General features: G+C 47.3%; 1 protein-coding gene across 5 annotated transcripts in view; it reads left to right on the forward strand.

Moving 5' to 3' along the window:
• ZFPM1 (zinc finger protein, FOG family member 1) overlaps positions 1-17894 on the forward strand; it is a 119362-nt gene that overhangs the window by 529 nt on the left and 100939 nt on the right. For 3 of the 5 annotated variants that reach the window (XM_077830829.1, XM_077830827.1, XM_077830828.1), the window contains exon 1: positions 5379-5618. The exons of 1 other annotated variant lie outside the window; for it this stretch is intronic. Coding sequence is in view for 2 of the 4 variants with exons in the window: in XM_077830827.1 (XP_077686953.1) it covers positions 5579-5618 (40 nt within the window). In the remaining 2 variants the exon portion in view is untranslated. Of the gene's footprint in view, positions 1-5378; positions 5619-9937; positions 10027-17894 lie in introns of those variants that run through there. One more of the 5 variants, XM_077830830.1, reaches the window with a different exon arrangement.

Consider the following 17894-nt stretch of genomic DNA (forward strand, 5'->3'; position numbering starts at 1 on the left):
GGTCGCCCACAGGCACGGGGCAGTGCATGTTGACTCACAATTACAGGATTGGTCACGCATGCTGGGTTCCACATTGCGCTTTGTTTTTGTAGGGATGCTGCTGATGGCAGAGCTCTGTGGGCTGTTTTGTTGTTACAGGGCTGCTCATCAATACAGTTGCCATTGATTTAAAACAAAGAACAAGCCCCCAACAATAACAAGGAAGTGGTGATTTTTGGAAAGAAACGCAACAATGCATGGGTTTTGAAAACAGAATGATGATTTAGTTGGGGATTGGTCCTGCTTTGAGCAGGGGGTTGGAGTTGATGACCTCCTGAGGTCCCTTCCAACCCTGATATTCTATGATTCATTGAGCTGGAGGGCAAATGTTTGTCCTACCAACCTCCATTTAATATACACTCATGGGCGAGAAGGCAGTAAGGCCCCAATCCTGCAAAGACATGCTTAACTTCACTACCATGAGTGAAATCAATGGGCCTACTCCAAGTAGTAAAGCTAAACATGTGCCCAAGTCTTTGCAGGATCCGGGCCAAAACAACAGTAGAAGGTATAATGGAAACCCAGTCTTACCGTCACCTTCAACCCTCAGCTGCTCCTCCCTTTGCTCACGGCTGGTAGAAATAGGCCCATGCTGTGACAGTCCAAACAACACAGATTCCTTGAAGCCATTTATTCCTGCATTTCTGCCCCAGAGCCAGCACTTGGTATCTGATTAGCCTCAGCCTTGTCCTCACCCTTGGTTAAGGTCGCTCGTGTTCTCTCAGGTTGTTGTGACTGAACCAAAACAGTTGCAAACATGGATGAGTTTCGTGTCTAAGTGAAAAGGAAAATATTGATAAGCGACACACTTTCCGCGATCACTTTGCAATGGTGTAAGTGGAGTCACACTGCATTTACACCAGGGTGTGTACTGAATTTGGTCCCTGGGCTACATGCATTTGCTGTATTGTCTGTGGGACCCCTGACTTTTCCCCAGTTGCTAAAGGCACCTCCCCTGTCTTTCTCTCGCTCTCTCTGTCTCACACTGCTGCGGTATGAGCACAAACCTCAGCAGCTGCGTGGGTTTTTGTTTCTGTTGTAGTCAACCAAGCAATTTCTCTCGTTGTCTGTCAAGGGAGACACGCGCGTAAGCAACCAGGCGAGGTGCTCCGTAAATAGTGTTACCGTTGTGCATTTATTTCTGAAATTATCTCAATGTATATGGAAATTGGCCACAGCCAATTGGGCTTCCATCCTGCCAGTAAGCTCCTTACTGTCATAATGGTGCTCCGAAGGTCTGACACCCGCGGCTATAGAGAGATTCTAGCCCCTTCTGATACAAAGTAAAGATGCTAAATAGAATTTTCTAAAGAGGATGGACGTGATTCTCCTCTCCCTTTCGCCATTGTACCTCCCGCTCCCACCTTCGACGGCGTTATGCCTGATTGATCATGAGCTGGTGCAGAGGACAGTCGAGCTCCACGTGTGAGAAACTCCCATGGGCCCCAGTCTTGCACGGATTTACACACGTGCTCAATTCGACACACGTGGGTAGTCCCGCTGCTGGGTGTAAGTTGGGGCAGGATCTAGACCACAGCGCCTGCGTGAACTGGAAGGAGATCTGTCGGCCCTGCAGTTTAATGTGAACCTACAACCAGCAAGACTAGAAGCTGAATTGAAATGTGCAGAAGGATAAAGACAAACACTGACTATGTGCTACCCAGGCTGCTTCGGGTGACTGGCCCCGACCAATTTGGTAGCAGAATTTGACAACTGCAGTGACAGTGAACCATTTCCCACAGCAAGATCTCTCTCCGCCCCTTGGAACTCTTCCTAATCCCTAACTTAATTCATTCTGACATCCTCATGGCGAGCCTGACCTCTTTACTGGAATCATGTGGTGCTTAAAACTCATGATTGAAACAGGATGTTAATTAAAAACCCTTAAAAAAAGAAAAGAAAAGAGGAGCGTTGATCAATGTCAGCAAGTCTTGCCGTGCTGAGCATTTGCCTGCTGGACTGGAGACAGCAGTGCCTACAGTCTTTCAGTCTTTCTCCGATGATGGCAGGAATCCACATACCCTGTTATCTGCTTGCAAGATTACCATTGTGCCCATAACGGTACCATATATACCCCAAAAGCCAGGAGACAACCTCACTGATGGTTGAAGTGATGACTCCGAAAAGGCCCTTGAAGCACGTCTGTGGAATATGCTGAATTTGTCTCCCATTCATAGGCTGCTTGCAAGCAGCAATGCTGGGGACGGAGATTTCAAAGGAAAATGGGATGCACTGGGTGCTCATTTGCATGCCCGTTACACAGAATGCTCTCTCACCTAGCTCACAGCTATTTCCGGACAGCACTGGCATCTGAGCTCTGGGAACAAACTAACATATGGGCTCAGCCTGCAGTTACTTTGTTGTGTGTTTTAGGAGGTTATTGGTCACTTTCCCTTTGTGCATCCTGTTGCAACACAAGGCTCACACAATGAGCAGACCCTGATGATTTTTTGCCCTGTACAATAGGACTTTATTTTTGGTATATTTGGGGTCGTTGGCAGAGAGACACAGAAAGCTGAAAAGGGTAGTTGCTGGTATGGGAATAATCAGAAAAGGATAGGGGATGTAGGCAGTGGCTGGACTGAATTTTTTTTAAATGTGGTTTTAAATTGTATTGTATAGAGATGCTTAGGGCCTTGGGGCCCTTCTCGTTTCATAGACTCACAGAAATGTCGGGCTGGAAGGGACCTTGAGAGTTCATCAAGTCCAGCCCCTGGTGCTGAGGCAGGACCAAGTAAACCTAGATCATCCCTGACAGGTGTTTGTCCCACCTGTTTTTAAAATCCTCCAATGATGGGGATTCCACAGCCTCCCTCAGAAGCCTATTCCAGAGCATAACTATCTTTATAGCTAGAAAGTTTGTCCTAACATCTAACCTAAATCTCCCTTGCTGCAATTAAGCCCATTACTTCTTGTCCTACCTCAGTGGACCTCTGAACAATTGATCACAGCCCTCTTTAGAACAGCCTTATATTTGAAGTCTCTTATGAGGGTCTGCCCGCAGTCTTCTTTTCTCAAGACTAAACATACTGAGGTTTTTTTAACCTTTCCTTTTCTAAAGTTAAGTGAGTTTTATAAAATAGGGTTTCCTATTTGCTGGGCTAAAACCTCACTTGATCAAGCTGTTTGATCAGGGCCTGGGAGTCAGAATTCTTGCATTTTGTTCCCACCTATGTCACTGACTCACTGTGTGACTTTGAACAAGTGACATTGCCTCTCTGTGCCTCAGTTTCCCATGTGTAAAATGAAAGCAATAGTGCTTCCTTACCTCCCATGGCTATTGCGAGGATCAAGCCATGGGAGAGGCACAGACAAGCCTACAGTAGTTCTCTGCCCTTAAGGCTTGGATTCTGAACAGTGGCAGATAAACAACAGATCTGAGACAAAAACGGCCCAGTCTGCAAAGGAGGGACAGATGGAGAACAAACTCTTGGCAGACTCGTCCTTGGCAATGTCAGAAAGCAGCACTACTGCTGAGAATTCGGAGCTCCCGCAGCATTGCAGCCCTGGCAGCTTTCTGCTTCTAAAGCAAAATGTTTAGAGAGAGAAAATAAGATTGTCAAAAATCTGAGGGATTTAAGGAGCTTGAAGCTAAACAGTCTAGGAACAGTGGGCCAAGCCCAGCCTCCCCATCTGTGGAACCCCACTGGTTTCAGTAAGATTGCACAAGGATAACTGAGAGCAGAATTTGGCTGGCGTGGTTCACCTTTGATTCCACAAATGTTCTGCCCTCCTTGAACATTAACTGCTCCTAGTCACCCACCTGCCCAACTTTTATGACTGTAACCACGGCTGAAAAGTTAGCCCCAAGGACCAGCATTGGTTGGATGCTCCGTCCAGTTCCTCACTCCAGGAGCCAAAGGGGTAAAAGGCCAAAGAGCAAAGGATGACTCCCATTAGCTACAACGAGGTGACTTCCTCCTTCCTCAATGGATGGCTCTGAAGTGCTTTTGACTGGCCATTTCTCTAGGCCTGTGGGTCTAAACCCCATCTGAATTTATAGCAACCTGTGCTAGGAAAACAAGAGACAAAGCTACATCCTGGGAGGGGTTGAGGAGATAGATGATGTATGTATGTTGTAACCAGAGAGGTAGCAAAAGAGAAAGTATTGAGTGGTGCATAGGCCATAATGATGAAATCAAGGGATTAGGTCCAAGAAGTGTTGCCGGCTTCCCATATCAGAACCACAGGTTCTCTTATACCCCCCTTTTGACTTCCCTTTTCCTCTATATTCTGTCCTGTTGGAATGCTGGACTAAGCAAAACGAGTGCAGTTCTCCATCACTATAACCTGTTACCAGCCCACGCCTGAGTGCAGCACCCTTTAGTCTTGTTTTGGTTCTCACTTTACAGTATAAGCAGAAAAGGTGGGGTCCAGTGGACCGGGATCCAAGAACTGCTGCGTTCTTATCCCAGCGTTGACCCTGACTTTCTCTATAGGCTTGGGCAAACCACTTCACTTTTCGATGCCTCAGTTTCGCCGCTGGTGAAAAACGATACGGATCTACCTCATGGCAGGGTTATTAGGTTTGTGGTGAAGTGCTCTAGAGGTGAAAAGCTAAGCAAATAATTATTTTATGCAGCCCACCGGAGTGCTAGGTGTGTCAAAGAGGTCAAAGATAGACATAGGTGTAAATAGCTTCTGGGTTCTGGGCCTATCTCCCATTGATGTAAATGGAATCTGGGCCACAGGACTTACTGCAAAGAACTGACAATCCAAATATTAGATGAGGGAGGAGGATGAGCCCGGAAGAGGGGACAGGGAGAGAGTTGAGGGGTTATAACAAGATGGGGGGATTTATTTATTCTTTTGTGTACAGAAATAAGGAAACTCACTCAGCTGGTGCCAATTACTTCAGGCATCCCAGACTACCTCACCCTTGCTGTTAAACTCCCCTGTCATTGATGGGGGGGGGAGAACACCCCGAAACTCCCCTCCCCGGCCCCCCAACATTCCCCTGCCGGGGGGCACCCGCGGCTTCCTAGCCTAGGAACCCAACCCGCTTTCTCGCAGGGCTCAGACTTGCCCTGCTCCGCCCCCCCTCCGCCCGTTTCTCCCGGCTCCGCTCCACTGCAGCGTCCCTCAGCTCCGGCCCCAGGACTCCCCCTTTGCCCCGCCCCGGAGCCCGCCCCCGCCGCCGCCGCCGCCGCGGCGTGTCCGCCTCATCCGGTGGGCGCGGCCAGCCGGAGGGCGGCGGCCTATGGGCGGCCGCCGTTCCGAGCGGCCGGGGAAAGCCCCGCCCCGAATGGAACGTTCAGCGGGTTTGTTACATTTCAGGTTCCATTGAGAAAAATCCGAGTCGGACCCTAGTGGCCGCCGGCGGGAGCCCGGGTCCCCCCCCGCCCGCGGGACGGTGCCGCGCCACAAGCTGGGAGCCCGGGGCCCGTCTCCCCGCGCCGGGGCTCCGAACCCTCCCTCCCCAGCCCTGGGAGCGCCTGGCGGGCATGAGAGCCGGGTGCCTGCCGCCCTCCCGAGTTGCCAGCGACCTGCCGCCGTCCGAGCAGCCGGAGGAGGGAGCGGGCACGCTGACTGCCGAGCAATGTCCAGGAGGAAACAGAGCAACCCCAGGCAGATCAAACGTGAGTGCCAAACTTTGCGCCCTCCCCTCCGCAGGGAGAGGGAGCCTGAGTCCCAGCGCCCTGCCCCCCGCCCGCCCGGTTTGTGCCCCTGGGTCGCCCCTTCCCCTCCCGCCCAGTCACCAGCTGTTAGTGTCCCTGGGCCGCCCCTCCCCCCAGTCACCAGCTGTCAATACACCCGGATCCTTCCCAATCCCTGGCAAAGGGAATCCTAGTCCAAAGCCCCCCCCCCGCCGCCACTCCTAGCACCAGCTGTTACTGCCCGTGGATCTCTCTTCCCACCGCTGCTCTGTTTCCCAGCTACAGTCAGTCCAGACTCTCTCCCTCCTACACGGACCGTGCCCCTGATCCGCTTCCCTGGGCAAAGGGAGCCTGTCCTCCTCCTGCCCCGTGCAGAGCTGGTGGGGGCTGCGTTTGGGGTGGTTAAACCACGAGCTTTCCAAGCCTCCAGCAAGCGGAGCGGCTACAGCCCGGACAGTCAGGAGGCGAATTTAGGAGAGGCAGCTCCGGGGTGGCTGGTCCCTAGTGCGTCTCGCAGGCAGCTGCTCGGGTCTTGTGTTTGTCACTTTCCTCCCCTCCCCTGGTGCATTTTTCTGGGCGTCCTGCGCTCTCCACATCACCTCTTGCCTCCCCTCCGTGGGTTCTGTTGGGGAGCTGCGGGGCTGGCTGCTTGCACAGGGACCTGTAATCTAATATCCACACCGGGCAGAGCTGTTGTGTGCGCGCGCGTGCGCGTGCTGGCACCGCAAGGTCCAATTAGGCTGCTCAGGATTTCTGCATGTGGTTGCAGAAGTTTGTGTCCGGCTTGCCTATTTATTTTCTTTCAGTGCTCCCCCCCCCACCTTCTCCTTCCCCTCTCTCTCCTTCCACAGAGATGTTTCAGCCTGATACAGCCTCCTCTGATCAGAGCTGAGATAAAGCTTTAACATATTCCATTCAGCAAGCCCCATCCTGATAAGATCGCTCTGTCGGGACGGTCTGAAATTGTGATCTTATCTATGTTTGACTCCCATCCATGGCATTAAAAAAGCCTCATCCAGGGGGACTTTTGAAAAACGTGATGCGAAGTGTTTGGAGATCTTTAAGTGGGATCATCTTATCGCAGATCTGCTCACTGTGCTGTGCATATTGCTTTTTAAAAACTCCTTTGCAGACCTTGTAACCAAAATGTGCCCTGGTTATTTCCCGCCCCCCCTCCTTGTCCCTTTTATTGTGGGGAGCTCCTGTCCATCCCACCTCACTCTGCAAGCACACTAAGATTTGGGAGAACTGATAAAGTGTTGTGATAAAAGCCCGGTAGAGACTGCCATTGGATTACTTTGTTTTTCTGGCTCTGTCCAAGTTTCCCCTGGCTGATGCTAATGCCTCTGGATTATCATTCTTTCCGTGATCCCAATTGATCAACCAAGGAAAATCTGATTTCAGGTCTGGCAAAGATGAAAGAGATTATTGTTGCATATTCTTGGGAAGTTCTATAGACTGCTGGAACTCTTCCAGTGACTGGTTTAGCAACGTTTTTCTTTTCTCCTGATCTCAACTGGTGATAAAGCAGAGATGTTGGGGATAAAATTGGCCACCATGCGATAATATTGCTTTATCTTTCTTTTGAAATAATTGCAATACTGCATTGCATCTACCTGTTTGCCTGCCTGGGGTGATTCTGCTGATAAGGCTGAACCAGACCTTTACAGCTTGGGAAGTTAAAAATAGTTACTTTCAACTTCTGTCTGCCTTTTACAAAAAAGTTTCATCCAACTTCTGCTGCTTTCTTTTTGCAGTGTCATGGCAAACATTGCTGGTCAAGAAATATCACCTTCTTGGTGGCCCTGAGCAAATGGCTGGGCTCCTGTGTAACCGTCCCATCTTAATTAGCTGAAGTGACTATAGAAGCTGGTGGCAGCATCTCTGCATTGAACACTCAGCTGCTGAAATAACAATGCTGATCTTTTTCTTGATAAGTATTTCAGTGTGTGGGATCCGCACTCGTTTGTGACAGGAAGTAAGTGCCCTTCAGGTCTGCCAAGGCTCCACTGAGGAGGGTACATATTAATAGCACGCAAATTTGTCCTCCAGCATAGATCTGTTGCCAGACTTTATTTTAAACTTTCCATCCAGTTTGTCTGCATGAGTTGTTAGGTCTCGGTGAACCACTGTTGTGCATTTGTTCTCAGCTCCTTCCTTGTCACCTCTGCAAGACGTACTCTGCTTAATAAAGGAGTAAAAGGTGATCTTGAGATGGATTGTGATGTTTGCCAGGATGGGCAGCATTCTGAATGCATTAGCTGTACTGAAGGCTGCTCTATCTCCTTCCTCTTCTGCTTTCTTCAGAGATATGAAGAAATGATAAAGTGGGAGGCTGATCTCAGGCTGATGGTGATGGCCAAAACTGATTAAAAGCTGAAAGCTTGGAACCCTTCCTGTATGTGTCAACATAAAAACAGTCATTAGAGATATATAGTGCTGCGAGAGCAGCTTTCTGCTGTCTGTACTGCACTCTCCTGAGAAGGGAAAAGTGGGCATGAATCAGGGGTCTGGTAACTATACTCCTATAATGTACAAACGGGACCTGTTTCCATAAAGTCTATACTTACATCGTCTCAGCTGAAGCATTAAAACCTCCCCAGATTCTTATCTGCTTGTTTTATTTTTCCTCTGTGCTTCTCTGTTCTGCTTTTTTCAGCTTGATGTGAAATGCAGATAGCTCAGAAGGGAGATCTCGGGGAGCGCATGTGATTGCCAAAAGTGATAAGACAAAGATCAGATGCTGGATTATATTTAACCAACTGTTGTTTATTTTTAATGCTGAATGCTTTTTAATTTAACAAGCTCCTTAAATCCTAAAATGCAAACAACTGGGCCCTGGGCCTGCCAGTCTAGAGTTGACAGGAAGGGCCAAAATACTACAACCCCTTGGCTTGCAGCAGAACGTTTTGGGAAGAGCAAGCTAGTGGCATGCACCCTGTGAAGCATCAGTTAGAATTGCTCTACAAGGGGCATTAGAAAAAGGTGCTAGCAATGTCTGCTTTCGTTATTCCCCATGGTAGTTTTGGCCTGGCTTATGCTTAGCTTTTTTTAATGCCTGAACTCCGCATGTCATCTGATTGTAACTAGGCACTGATGGTAGTTCAGATAGTTGATGACAATGCCCGGTGCATTATATATTTAATTTGATAGAGAATCCTCCTGTTGAGTGCTGCTTGAGTTGCTGGCCCTCTGTGCCTGTCACTGCTCGATTTTGGGGTGGGTGGCAACAGATCAGGTAATTAATCTGATTCCATTAGTGATGAAGGCTGTATTTGTCTCCCTCCCCCGCCATCAGTATTTATCAAAGGCTATGAAAATACAGCAAGCTCAGATGCAGCTGCCTGCTCGCTCTTTTCTGTGTGTCTTTTGTTCTGCTGTTAGATAGATGTGAATGGCTGATAAGAAGCAGGGAGCTGATCTCAAACCTAGATAGCCTGTTACATTTATTAACTTCAAACATGGGAGTGTGGGCACATATATAAAATGAGTGAACCTTTTGGCAGCTGCATGTTCATGTAGTTACAGTTCTGGCTTTTTAGATGAGGGAAATTGATAAACAAGGAGATTGATCTCATGTTGCTGATGTGGCTGTGTGTGTCTTTTTATTATATATATATATATATATATATATATATATAATTTTTTACATTAACTTGAAGTGAAAATTCTCACAGTCGTTACATGGGCCTGCCTGTTTTTTCCCTTTCTGGGTTTGCTCTCAGCTACGGTAGATCTGAATTCCTGATAAGTTCTGGGGCCTGATCTCCATACTGATAAAGATTGCCAAGTGAGATAAGGGCTTCTTATCTCTACCAACCAGACTGGAGCAGGATTCGCTACAATAACAAACACTGAAAAGAGAAGGCGAAAGGGCTCCAACAATTTGTTCCATTGCAAATATGATTAAGGCAGGCCTTTTAATTATCTGATTGGAGTGGGGGAGGGAGGGCGGCCTGCATTTACACTTATTTTTTTCCACACAAGCACTCCATAAAATAAGTTGAATTTAGATGATTTCTCTTTGGTGTCTTTTATAAGTTACAGATGTTGCATGAGTTTGAAGAAGGCTGACTTACTTTTTCTTTTTGATCACTATCTCCCAGGCTGCTATGTGTAGCAAAAATGTTAAAAGGAAAAAAATAGAGCACAATCATATATATTTTTGTGGATATTCTTTAATTGCTAATAGATGGTGCCAGATAGCAAGTGTGCTCTACATTGTTTAGACTGAGCCTGTTCTGGGCTGAGTGTTTTGTGTGTGTGTTTCATTTGTTTGGCCTAGATATCTTTATAATTCATGAGCCTGATTCTGCAGACCCTTACGCAAGTAAGGAACGATGCAAGTAGCTCTACTGACTTCAGTGGGATACGAATAAGAGCTCGACCGGTGAGTAAAGCTTGTGGAATTGGGCCCCGATCAGAACTCTGTTAGTGGTGGAAAGTGGTGTGATCTGGTGGGGTTTTTTTATTTGATGGGGGAGCATTGGTGTATGGAGAATGAGGGCCTTCTTTACTCATAAGGGTCCCTGTGGCCCCAGACAAGTTACCCTGCTGAAGTGGGTGTGATTACTGGAACAGGAGTGGGTTCTTACTACACAATAGTCTTGACAGTAGTCCTTCACTTGCATGGGGAAAGATTTCTCATAGACTATTAAGGATTACTCCTGTGAGCAAGGTTTTATAGGATTGGGCCTTCCCCAATAAACACATTCACATGTACTATAGCTAGTTCTGGAAAATGGAAGCGAACTGCTTGTAACGGTCACAGTAGCCAGACTGGAGTCTAATTTTAGTTCTACTGCTTTAACCCCATGGCTTTTGATCCGCCCGCCCGCCTCTCTTACTCTGTCTGTTTGTTTTCTGACTGAGCTAGTGTGTTCAGTAATATGCAAGTGGCTAATGCCCCGAGTTCTTGTGCTTCTCTGACGCTTTGACACTTCTAAGCCATTCTGGTGGCCCCAATTAGCAAGGCATTGTGTGACTAATGCAGGGGACACCTGGGTTCTTTCCCCCACTCTGCCCCTGGTTTGCTGTATGATCTTGGGTAAATTGCTTTTCCTCTGTGCCTCGTTTTCCCCTGTTTACAAATGGGGCAAATCAAACCCAATCGCCCTGGCGGCTTTTGTGAGGCTTACTGAATGCTTGCAAAGCATTCTGGGACCCTCTGCTGGGTATTATATAAGTAGCATTATTTCGTTTACAGCGTGTAACCGAGTGTAAAGGCTAAAAATGGCAACTGGCGTAAATGAAAACTGTCCTCCCATGAATTCTTTGATTACTGTTAGGTAATGGAAGCCCCTCTCCCATCTTGTTTTCTTTGTCTCCCCATCAAATAACTCTGGGCCAGGACTTCAGTTGGTGTGAATCAGCATTATACCACTGAAGTCAATGAAGCTGAGCTGATCTGTACCAGCTGAGGCGTGTGCAGGAGGTGCTAGGGCCCTTGTCTTGTGAAACAGCAATACTCTGCCCTCCCCTGTAACTCCCCTTCTGCAGGGACCTTGAGGCTTTGTTTGTGCCACTTGCTTCATGGCTGCCGGGGGAGGTGAGTAGGCCGTGGTGTGATGTGTGACCTGGAACACCGCAAGTTAGAGGCACCATTGCTAACAGAACCCAGGCGCCCTGCCGTTGCCACGAGACCTCCATGCCATGCTGTGGCTGTGATCTGTGCCTTCCCTTGAGATTGCACACCCGTCCCTGCCAGTCCGTCCAAAATGCAGCCATGAAAACGTTCTCCTAAGCCTGGCAGTCCCGCAATCGCTGCCTCCCTTTCTCTGCGGCGTCGAAGTTCCCTCTTCGCCCTCCTCCCTCAGACCCATCTGAACCCCTCTGTTGTTCCGTCGCTCTGAGCTGCCTCTGCTTCCCGGTGATGCCAGCCCCATGGACTGCTCCCACAGGTGGGTCTCCCCCTTCTTTCATGCCGGCCCCACCCCCCCCGTGTTTCAATCCCTTTTTTGCCCCTGCAGGAAGTGACCCAATAGCTGGTGGGGAGGGATTTTCCAAAGGCGCTCAGCGCTGGCCTCGCTCGGCTCCTCGTGTGGGTAAAACCCCTGCTGGCCGCAGTGGGAGCGGCACGAGGCGATGCGCACTCCTGGAAAATCCCACCCTGCTAGCTTCTAAGACAACGCACATGACAGAACCTCTTTGTCTTGCCTGCGTCTGAACGGGGAACTCCATAGCTCCCATTGCTGTTCCTCTTGCCCGCCAGTCGTCCCCCTGTGCCTGGAACTTGGGCTGTTCGTGTACAAAGCAGAGGCTGCCTCTGTAATGTGGCCTCATGGGCACTTTAAAATCACCCATCTAATCGCTCTTTTCTCCACACGCAACTTGGTGCATCTCAGTGCAGATCATCCCTTCACCGTCTCCCCCCCGGGCCTTGTTGCTGCCTGGGGAAGAGGGTGGTAAAAAGAGGTTTAAAGGGGAGGAAGGCCTGGACCGGATCGCCATGTCCTTGACTACACAACTAACCTGCCATTTCTATGGCAGCAAGACAGTCCCAGTGATGGCACCTGTCAGACCCCTAAACGCTACGACCCATCTGCCCCGGAAAAGAATCGTCCTTGTGAAAACCGTCGGTGGCTGTTTCCCGCCGATGAATCCATTCCACCTCATGCTTTTCTCACCCTGTCTCCAGGCGGTACCCCTGCCTGCCTGCCCCCTCCACCCTAGAGTACCAAATGCCAGCACATGCTCGTCTCTCAAATTCCCCCCTCGTGTCTTCCGCAGGAACTCGCCACCCTTGGTCACCTGCCGTTGCCCATTTGTGATATTAAAAGGCATGAGGGAGGGTGGTCTTGTGGTTAAGCTAGTGGACTGGGACTTGAGGGGTCTGGATTCAAATTCCCTGTTCTGCCACAGATTCCTTGTGTGATGCTGAGCAAATCTTTAGTCTCCCTGCACATCCCTTCTCCATCTATAATAGGGGGGATGCTAATCCAGCCTTCGATTGCAAACTCTCCAGAGCAAGGCCTGTGTATGTGCGTATGTATACTCATAGTGTCCAGCATCAGGGGGCTTTGATTTCTCTTTGAACCCTCTAGGTGCTGTAAAACAAACCCACCAATGACAGGGAGCATTTCCCTCCAGGTTTCTTGGAGTGTTTATGTTCATCTGCCCAGATTATCTACTCCTCTAGCCAGGTGGTATCTTTCCATCTCTGACAGCTCGTGTGCTGCAGATCACACTGCTCCATCAGAACATGTCCCCCTAGTGTCCTTGCTGGGTTGCTCCACTGCCATGTTTTATGAATGGATTTTTTTTTAGGGCTCTCAAGCGATTAAAAAAATTTTAAATAATAATAGAATACCATTTGTTTAAATATTTTTTTGTGTTTTCCACATTTTCAAATATATGGATTTCAGTTACAACATGGAATACAAGGTGTACAGTGCTCACTCTATATTTATTTTTATTACAAATTTTTGCACTGTAAAAAACAAAAGAAATTGTATTTTTCAATTCACCTAATACAAGTACTGTAGTGCAATCTTTTTATCATTAAAGTTGAACTTACAAATGTAGAATTTTGTACAAAAAATAACTGCATTCAAAAATAAAACAATGTAAAACTTTAGAGCCTGCAAGTCCACTTAGTCCTACTTCTTGTTCAGCCAATCGCTCAGACAAACAAGTTTGTTTACATTTGCAGGAAATAATGCTGCCCGCTTCTTGTTCACAAGGTCACCTGACAGTGAGAACAGGTGTTATCATGGCACTGTTGTAGCTGATGTCGCAAGATATTTACATGCCAGTTGCATTAAAGATTCATATGGCCCTTCAACCACCATTCCAGGGTACATGCGTCCATGCTGATGACGGGTTCTGCTCGATAACAATCCGAAGCAGAGATGACTGACGCGTGTTCATTTTTATTATCTGAGTCAAATGCCACCAGCAGAAGGTTGATTTTCTTTTTTGGTGGTTTGGGTTCTGGAGTTTCTGCATCGGAGTTTTGCTCTTTTAAGGCTTCTGAAAGCATGCTCCACACTTCGTCCCTCTCAGATTTTGGAAGGCATTTCAGATTCTTAAACCTTGGGTCGGCTGCTGTAGCTATCTTTAGAAATCTCACATTGGTACCTTCTTTGTGTTTTGTCAAATCTGCAGCGAAAGTGTTCTTAAAATGAACAACGTGCTGGGTCATCATCCGAGACTGCTATAACATGAAATACATGGCAGAATGTGGGTAAAACAGAGCAGGGGACATATAATTCTCCCCCAAGGAGTTCAGTCACAAATTTAATTGACACATTAATTTTTAACTAGCATCATCAGCATGGAAGCATGTCCTCTGGAATGGTGGCCAAAGCATGAAGGTGCATATGAATATTCAGCATATCTGGCACGTAAATAAATACCTTGTAATGCTGGCTACAAAAGTCCCATGCAAATGCCTGTTCTCACTTTCTGGTGACATAAATAAGAAGAGGGCAGCATTTTCTCCCGTAAATCGGCTGAACGTGAAGTAGGACTGAGTGGACTTGTGGGCTCTAAAGTTTTATTGTTTTGTTTTTGAGTGCAGTTATGTAACCCAAAATCTACATTTGTAAGTTACACTTTCATGATAAAGAGATGGCACTAGAATATTTGTATGAGGTGAATTGAAAAATACTTCTTCTTTTATCATTTTTACAGTGCAAATATTTATCATCAAAATAATAATATAAGGTGAGCACTGTACACTTTGTATTCTGTGTTGTTACTGAAATCCATATATTTGAAAATGTAGAAAAACACCCAAAAATATTTAATAAATTTCAGTTGGTATTCTATTGTTTAACTGTGCGATTGAAACTGCCATTAATCATGGTTAATTTTCATGTGTTAATCAAGTGATTAACTGCGATTAATCGACAGCCCTAATTTTTTCCCATTGGCACCAGTGGAAGTTAGCAGCCTGTGTTGGGCCTTTTGGTTTTACGCACTGCCCCGCTCATGGTGCTCGGCATGGCCTGTCCGGGATGTCTCTGTCTGAAGAGGAAATATTCTCCTCCACTTGAGCACATTAATAAAATTGGCAATGGCTTAGTTCGGCCTAAGAAACCACTAGAGCAACTCGGGAGCATAGCAGACCAGGTGTTGGACTCTCCTCCTCTCTTAACTTCACAGTTATATCGGTGATGTGCCTCTGTTATGCCCATCCGGTGTTTACTTCGTTACACTGAAACGGGAAGAAAGTGACTGCAATTGGGCACAGCCCATTTCTTCACGCAGGGCTTTGGCCATGCGGTGCCGGTGGCAGAACCTGTTTTGTGGAATGCCAAAGCACATGTCCTTTTTTGGTTCCATGGCAGGAGCTCTGCAGGGACGATACAGGAGAGGTGGCATTTCATATAATTTGGCGAGTTAGAGCAGCAGATCTGGCATTTGGCGGCTTCCAGGGCCCATGGGGAGGACGTCTGAACTCCCCTGATGATCACCAGAGGGGTTCTCAAACTGTACTCTAGCTCCGCCCTACTGCACTGTGCAGCCTTCCATCTCCAGGGCCGGCGGAAGGAGGCCTCTCATTCTCTCACCTGCCCCCTATATCTTTCACGTCCCATAAAGAATTTCTCACTTACTTGTCTTGCATCTAAAGCAGGGGGCCTAAGTGGTGCGACACTGTTAGCAGCTTGCTGGGGGACAGAGAGCTGCAGTGGACTTGCACCTACAAACACACCCAGTGGTGCTTTCCCTCTTAAACCAAATGCCCACAGTCGTAATAGTTGCTTGTCATTTTCTCCCTTGAGAGATCAAGAGAAATCCCTTGTCATTGAGTTCACCAGCCATTGGCAAGGAGCAATAGTCGGCTTGCGCTCTGGGCGGTTACACCCCTTAGTCGTGGCAGACTGCCCTCGGGATGAACTGGAGGGCCACTGCGGGCCAAAATTAAAGGTTCTGTTGCCCCAGATCCAAAGCCCATTGGCATTGCTGGATGAGGCCTTGGTGATATTTCCCCCCAGGACATTGCAGGCCTGATTATGCAGAGAAGGTAACTTGATGATACTGGCTATCCCAGCTCTCTGCAAAGAGGGCATGAATGGATTAATTCTCCTAACACCCCTGTGAGGTCAGGAATTATAATCCCCATTTGGCACATAGGGACTTGCCCCGTTCCATGAAGGCAGTTACTTGCAGAGCTGGGAACAGACCAGAGCTCCCCAGCCTGATGCCTGAGTGCACAGAAACTAGGCTCGACAAAAATCGAAGCACTAAAATAAGCAAGGGACGAGGGAAGTCTGATCCAATTCAGACTGCGTCAGTGCAGGTGGCAGGCTGCCTCTGTTTCGTAGAGCCCCAGCAGCTTGTGTATGTGATCCCTGATTGCAAACAAGAACACCATTTAATCACAACTTTGTTTTCTGATTCAGTGAACCTTCTGGAGTGGGAGGGGCTCGCAGATAGTCTGGAAAGATAAAACTTCCAGAACCTCAAAAATGGGACTAAATTGGCTAACAAACCTCACTGGAAGAATCAGACTGCTCCTTTTTCTACGTGTTGAATGAGGCACTGTTGGGTCAATTTTGGCTTAAAACGTAGGCTTTTTTTAAGCTACAAAATGAAATATAAAGATTATCTACCTGTTGAAAATTTAGGACCCTTTTAGGCATCATGAATTGGGTACACCAAGTGACTCCTCGCTTCTGAAAACCTTGGTCCTTGGGAAGCTTTGTTTAAAGCTTTTCTACCATGTATGAGAGCCAAATATTACAGCCTGGGGGCTAGTGCCTCAGACTTTGAAACTGAAATTGACTAGAAACTGAGGAGTCTGTCTGAATTGTCGATGAGAGGAGAACTGAAAAAGGAAGCAAACAGCATAGATAATGAAAAACAGCAATTTAATGGGGAAACATTAGTAGGGAAACTTTGTTGGTTCTCTTCACTGGCCTGATTTAAAACCAAATCAAACTGTTGTCCTTCCCCTGCCCCCACCCCCGCCACTGCCTTTTAAAAAAAAAAAAAGAAAACTGTAAAATTTATTGTGTTTCTTGGAGCTGTTTTCCAAGGGCTTTCCTCTGTGTTGAGGTGTTTTTAGTTAACCAGGCTGCATGGGAGACCTTGACTCCGAAACCAGTGTTGCCAACTCTCATGATATTTGGTGTGTCATCTTGAAGCCCCAGCTCCTGGAATCCTGTCATCATACAAGCCTCGTAGCTTTCGCTTATAAGTTTCTCACCCTTATGGTGGTGGAGGAAAGCTTGAAAAATGTGCCCTGGGTGTAACCTGAAGACTCCAAAATCAAGAGGCAATTATAAAAGACCCCCACGTTTATCACTGTTTTAAAAACATTTTACTGTACTTATGGTTTTTGAACACTGGAGACTGACAAGACAGACCTCCTGATTTATATTTCTCTTGAGTTCAAGTGTTTCCGTGGTAATGAAGTTCCGCCTTTGGCTCACTGCAGCAGTAAAGACTCCTCGTTGTTCCTGTAGCAACATGTTTTTTTGGACGGGATGAAATGCTGAAAGGAATGTAACTGTTGACCTTGGGCTGGAATAGGGTTAAGGAGTGTATATGTGAGTCACTTCAGATAACAGCCTTCCCCTGCTTTTTTTTCCTCCAAAATAATTCGTTATCTCCTCGCTCTCACATCAACATATTTCTGTGGCATCTCCCATTCGCCAGTGCATAAAGGAAATGTTTCTCTCATTTGTTAATCTGATACGTTATTTTTTTAATCTCGCATGGCCAGCCCATTGATTGTTTTTTTTTTTTAATTAAAAAGAAATGGGTCATCATCCCCCCCCCACCAAAGTGAGAATTGCTTTGAGTTATGAATCAAAATTCCTGTAACAAACTGGCTAACGTGTACATCTAGCACTGGCCATGACTGGCTGGAATGAGAGCTGGGTCATATACCCCGTACTGCGAGTAGAGGTTTTCCTTCACCTGGTGCGGCAGGGGAATGTGTTACTGGAGCAAAAAATTCAGAGCTCTGTCCCCACAGTGGTGACGTTGTTGAGGGTAGCAACAGCCACCAAGATTTATTTAACATTATTATTATTATTTATTATTCATTTATTATAACCATGGATTTGCTGAGACCGCAAGTTGCGGGGAACCTGGCTACAGAGAAACCCTGTCAGCAGGCAGCTTCCTGGATCATCTTGATGCCTTGTGGCATGTGTGCTACCTTTTAGTGGGGAGGTGGGCGGTTAATTCTAAATAAGGGCAGCTTTTCTGCACTTTTTTGGATCTTCAAATCTCTCTTCAGCCAGCTTCTTGCGGTGCACGTTCGGTTCTGATGGCTGGCCAGTGGGCCTGTGTGCCACGGAT

Source organism: Eretmochelys imbricata, chromosome 12 (assembly GCF_965152235.1).
Source record: "Eretmochelys imbricata isolate rEreImb1 chromosome 12, rEreImb1.hap1, whole genome shotgun sequence".
NCBI classification, from domain to species: domain Eukaryota; kingdom Metazoa; phylum Chordata; order Testudines; family Cheloniidae; genus Eretmochelys; species Eretmochelys imbricata.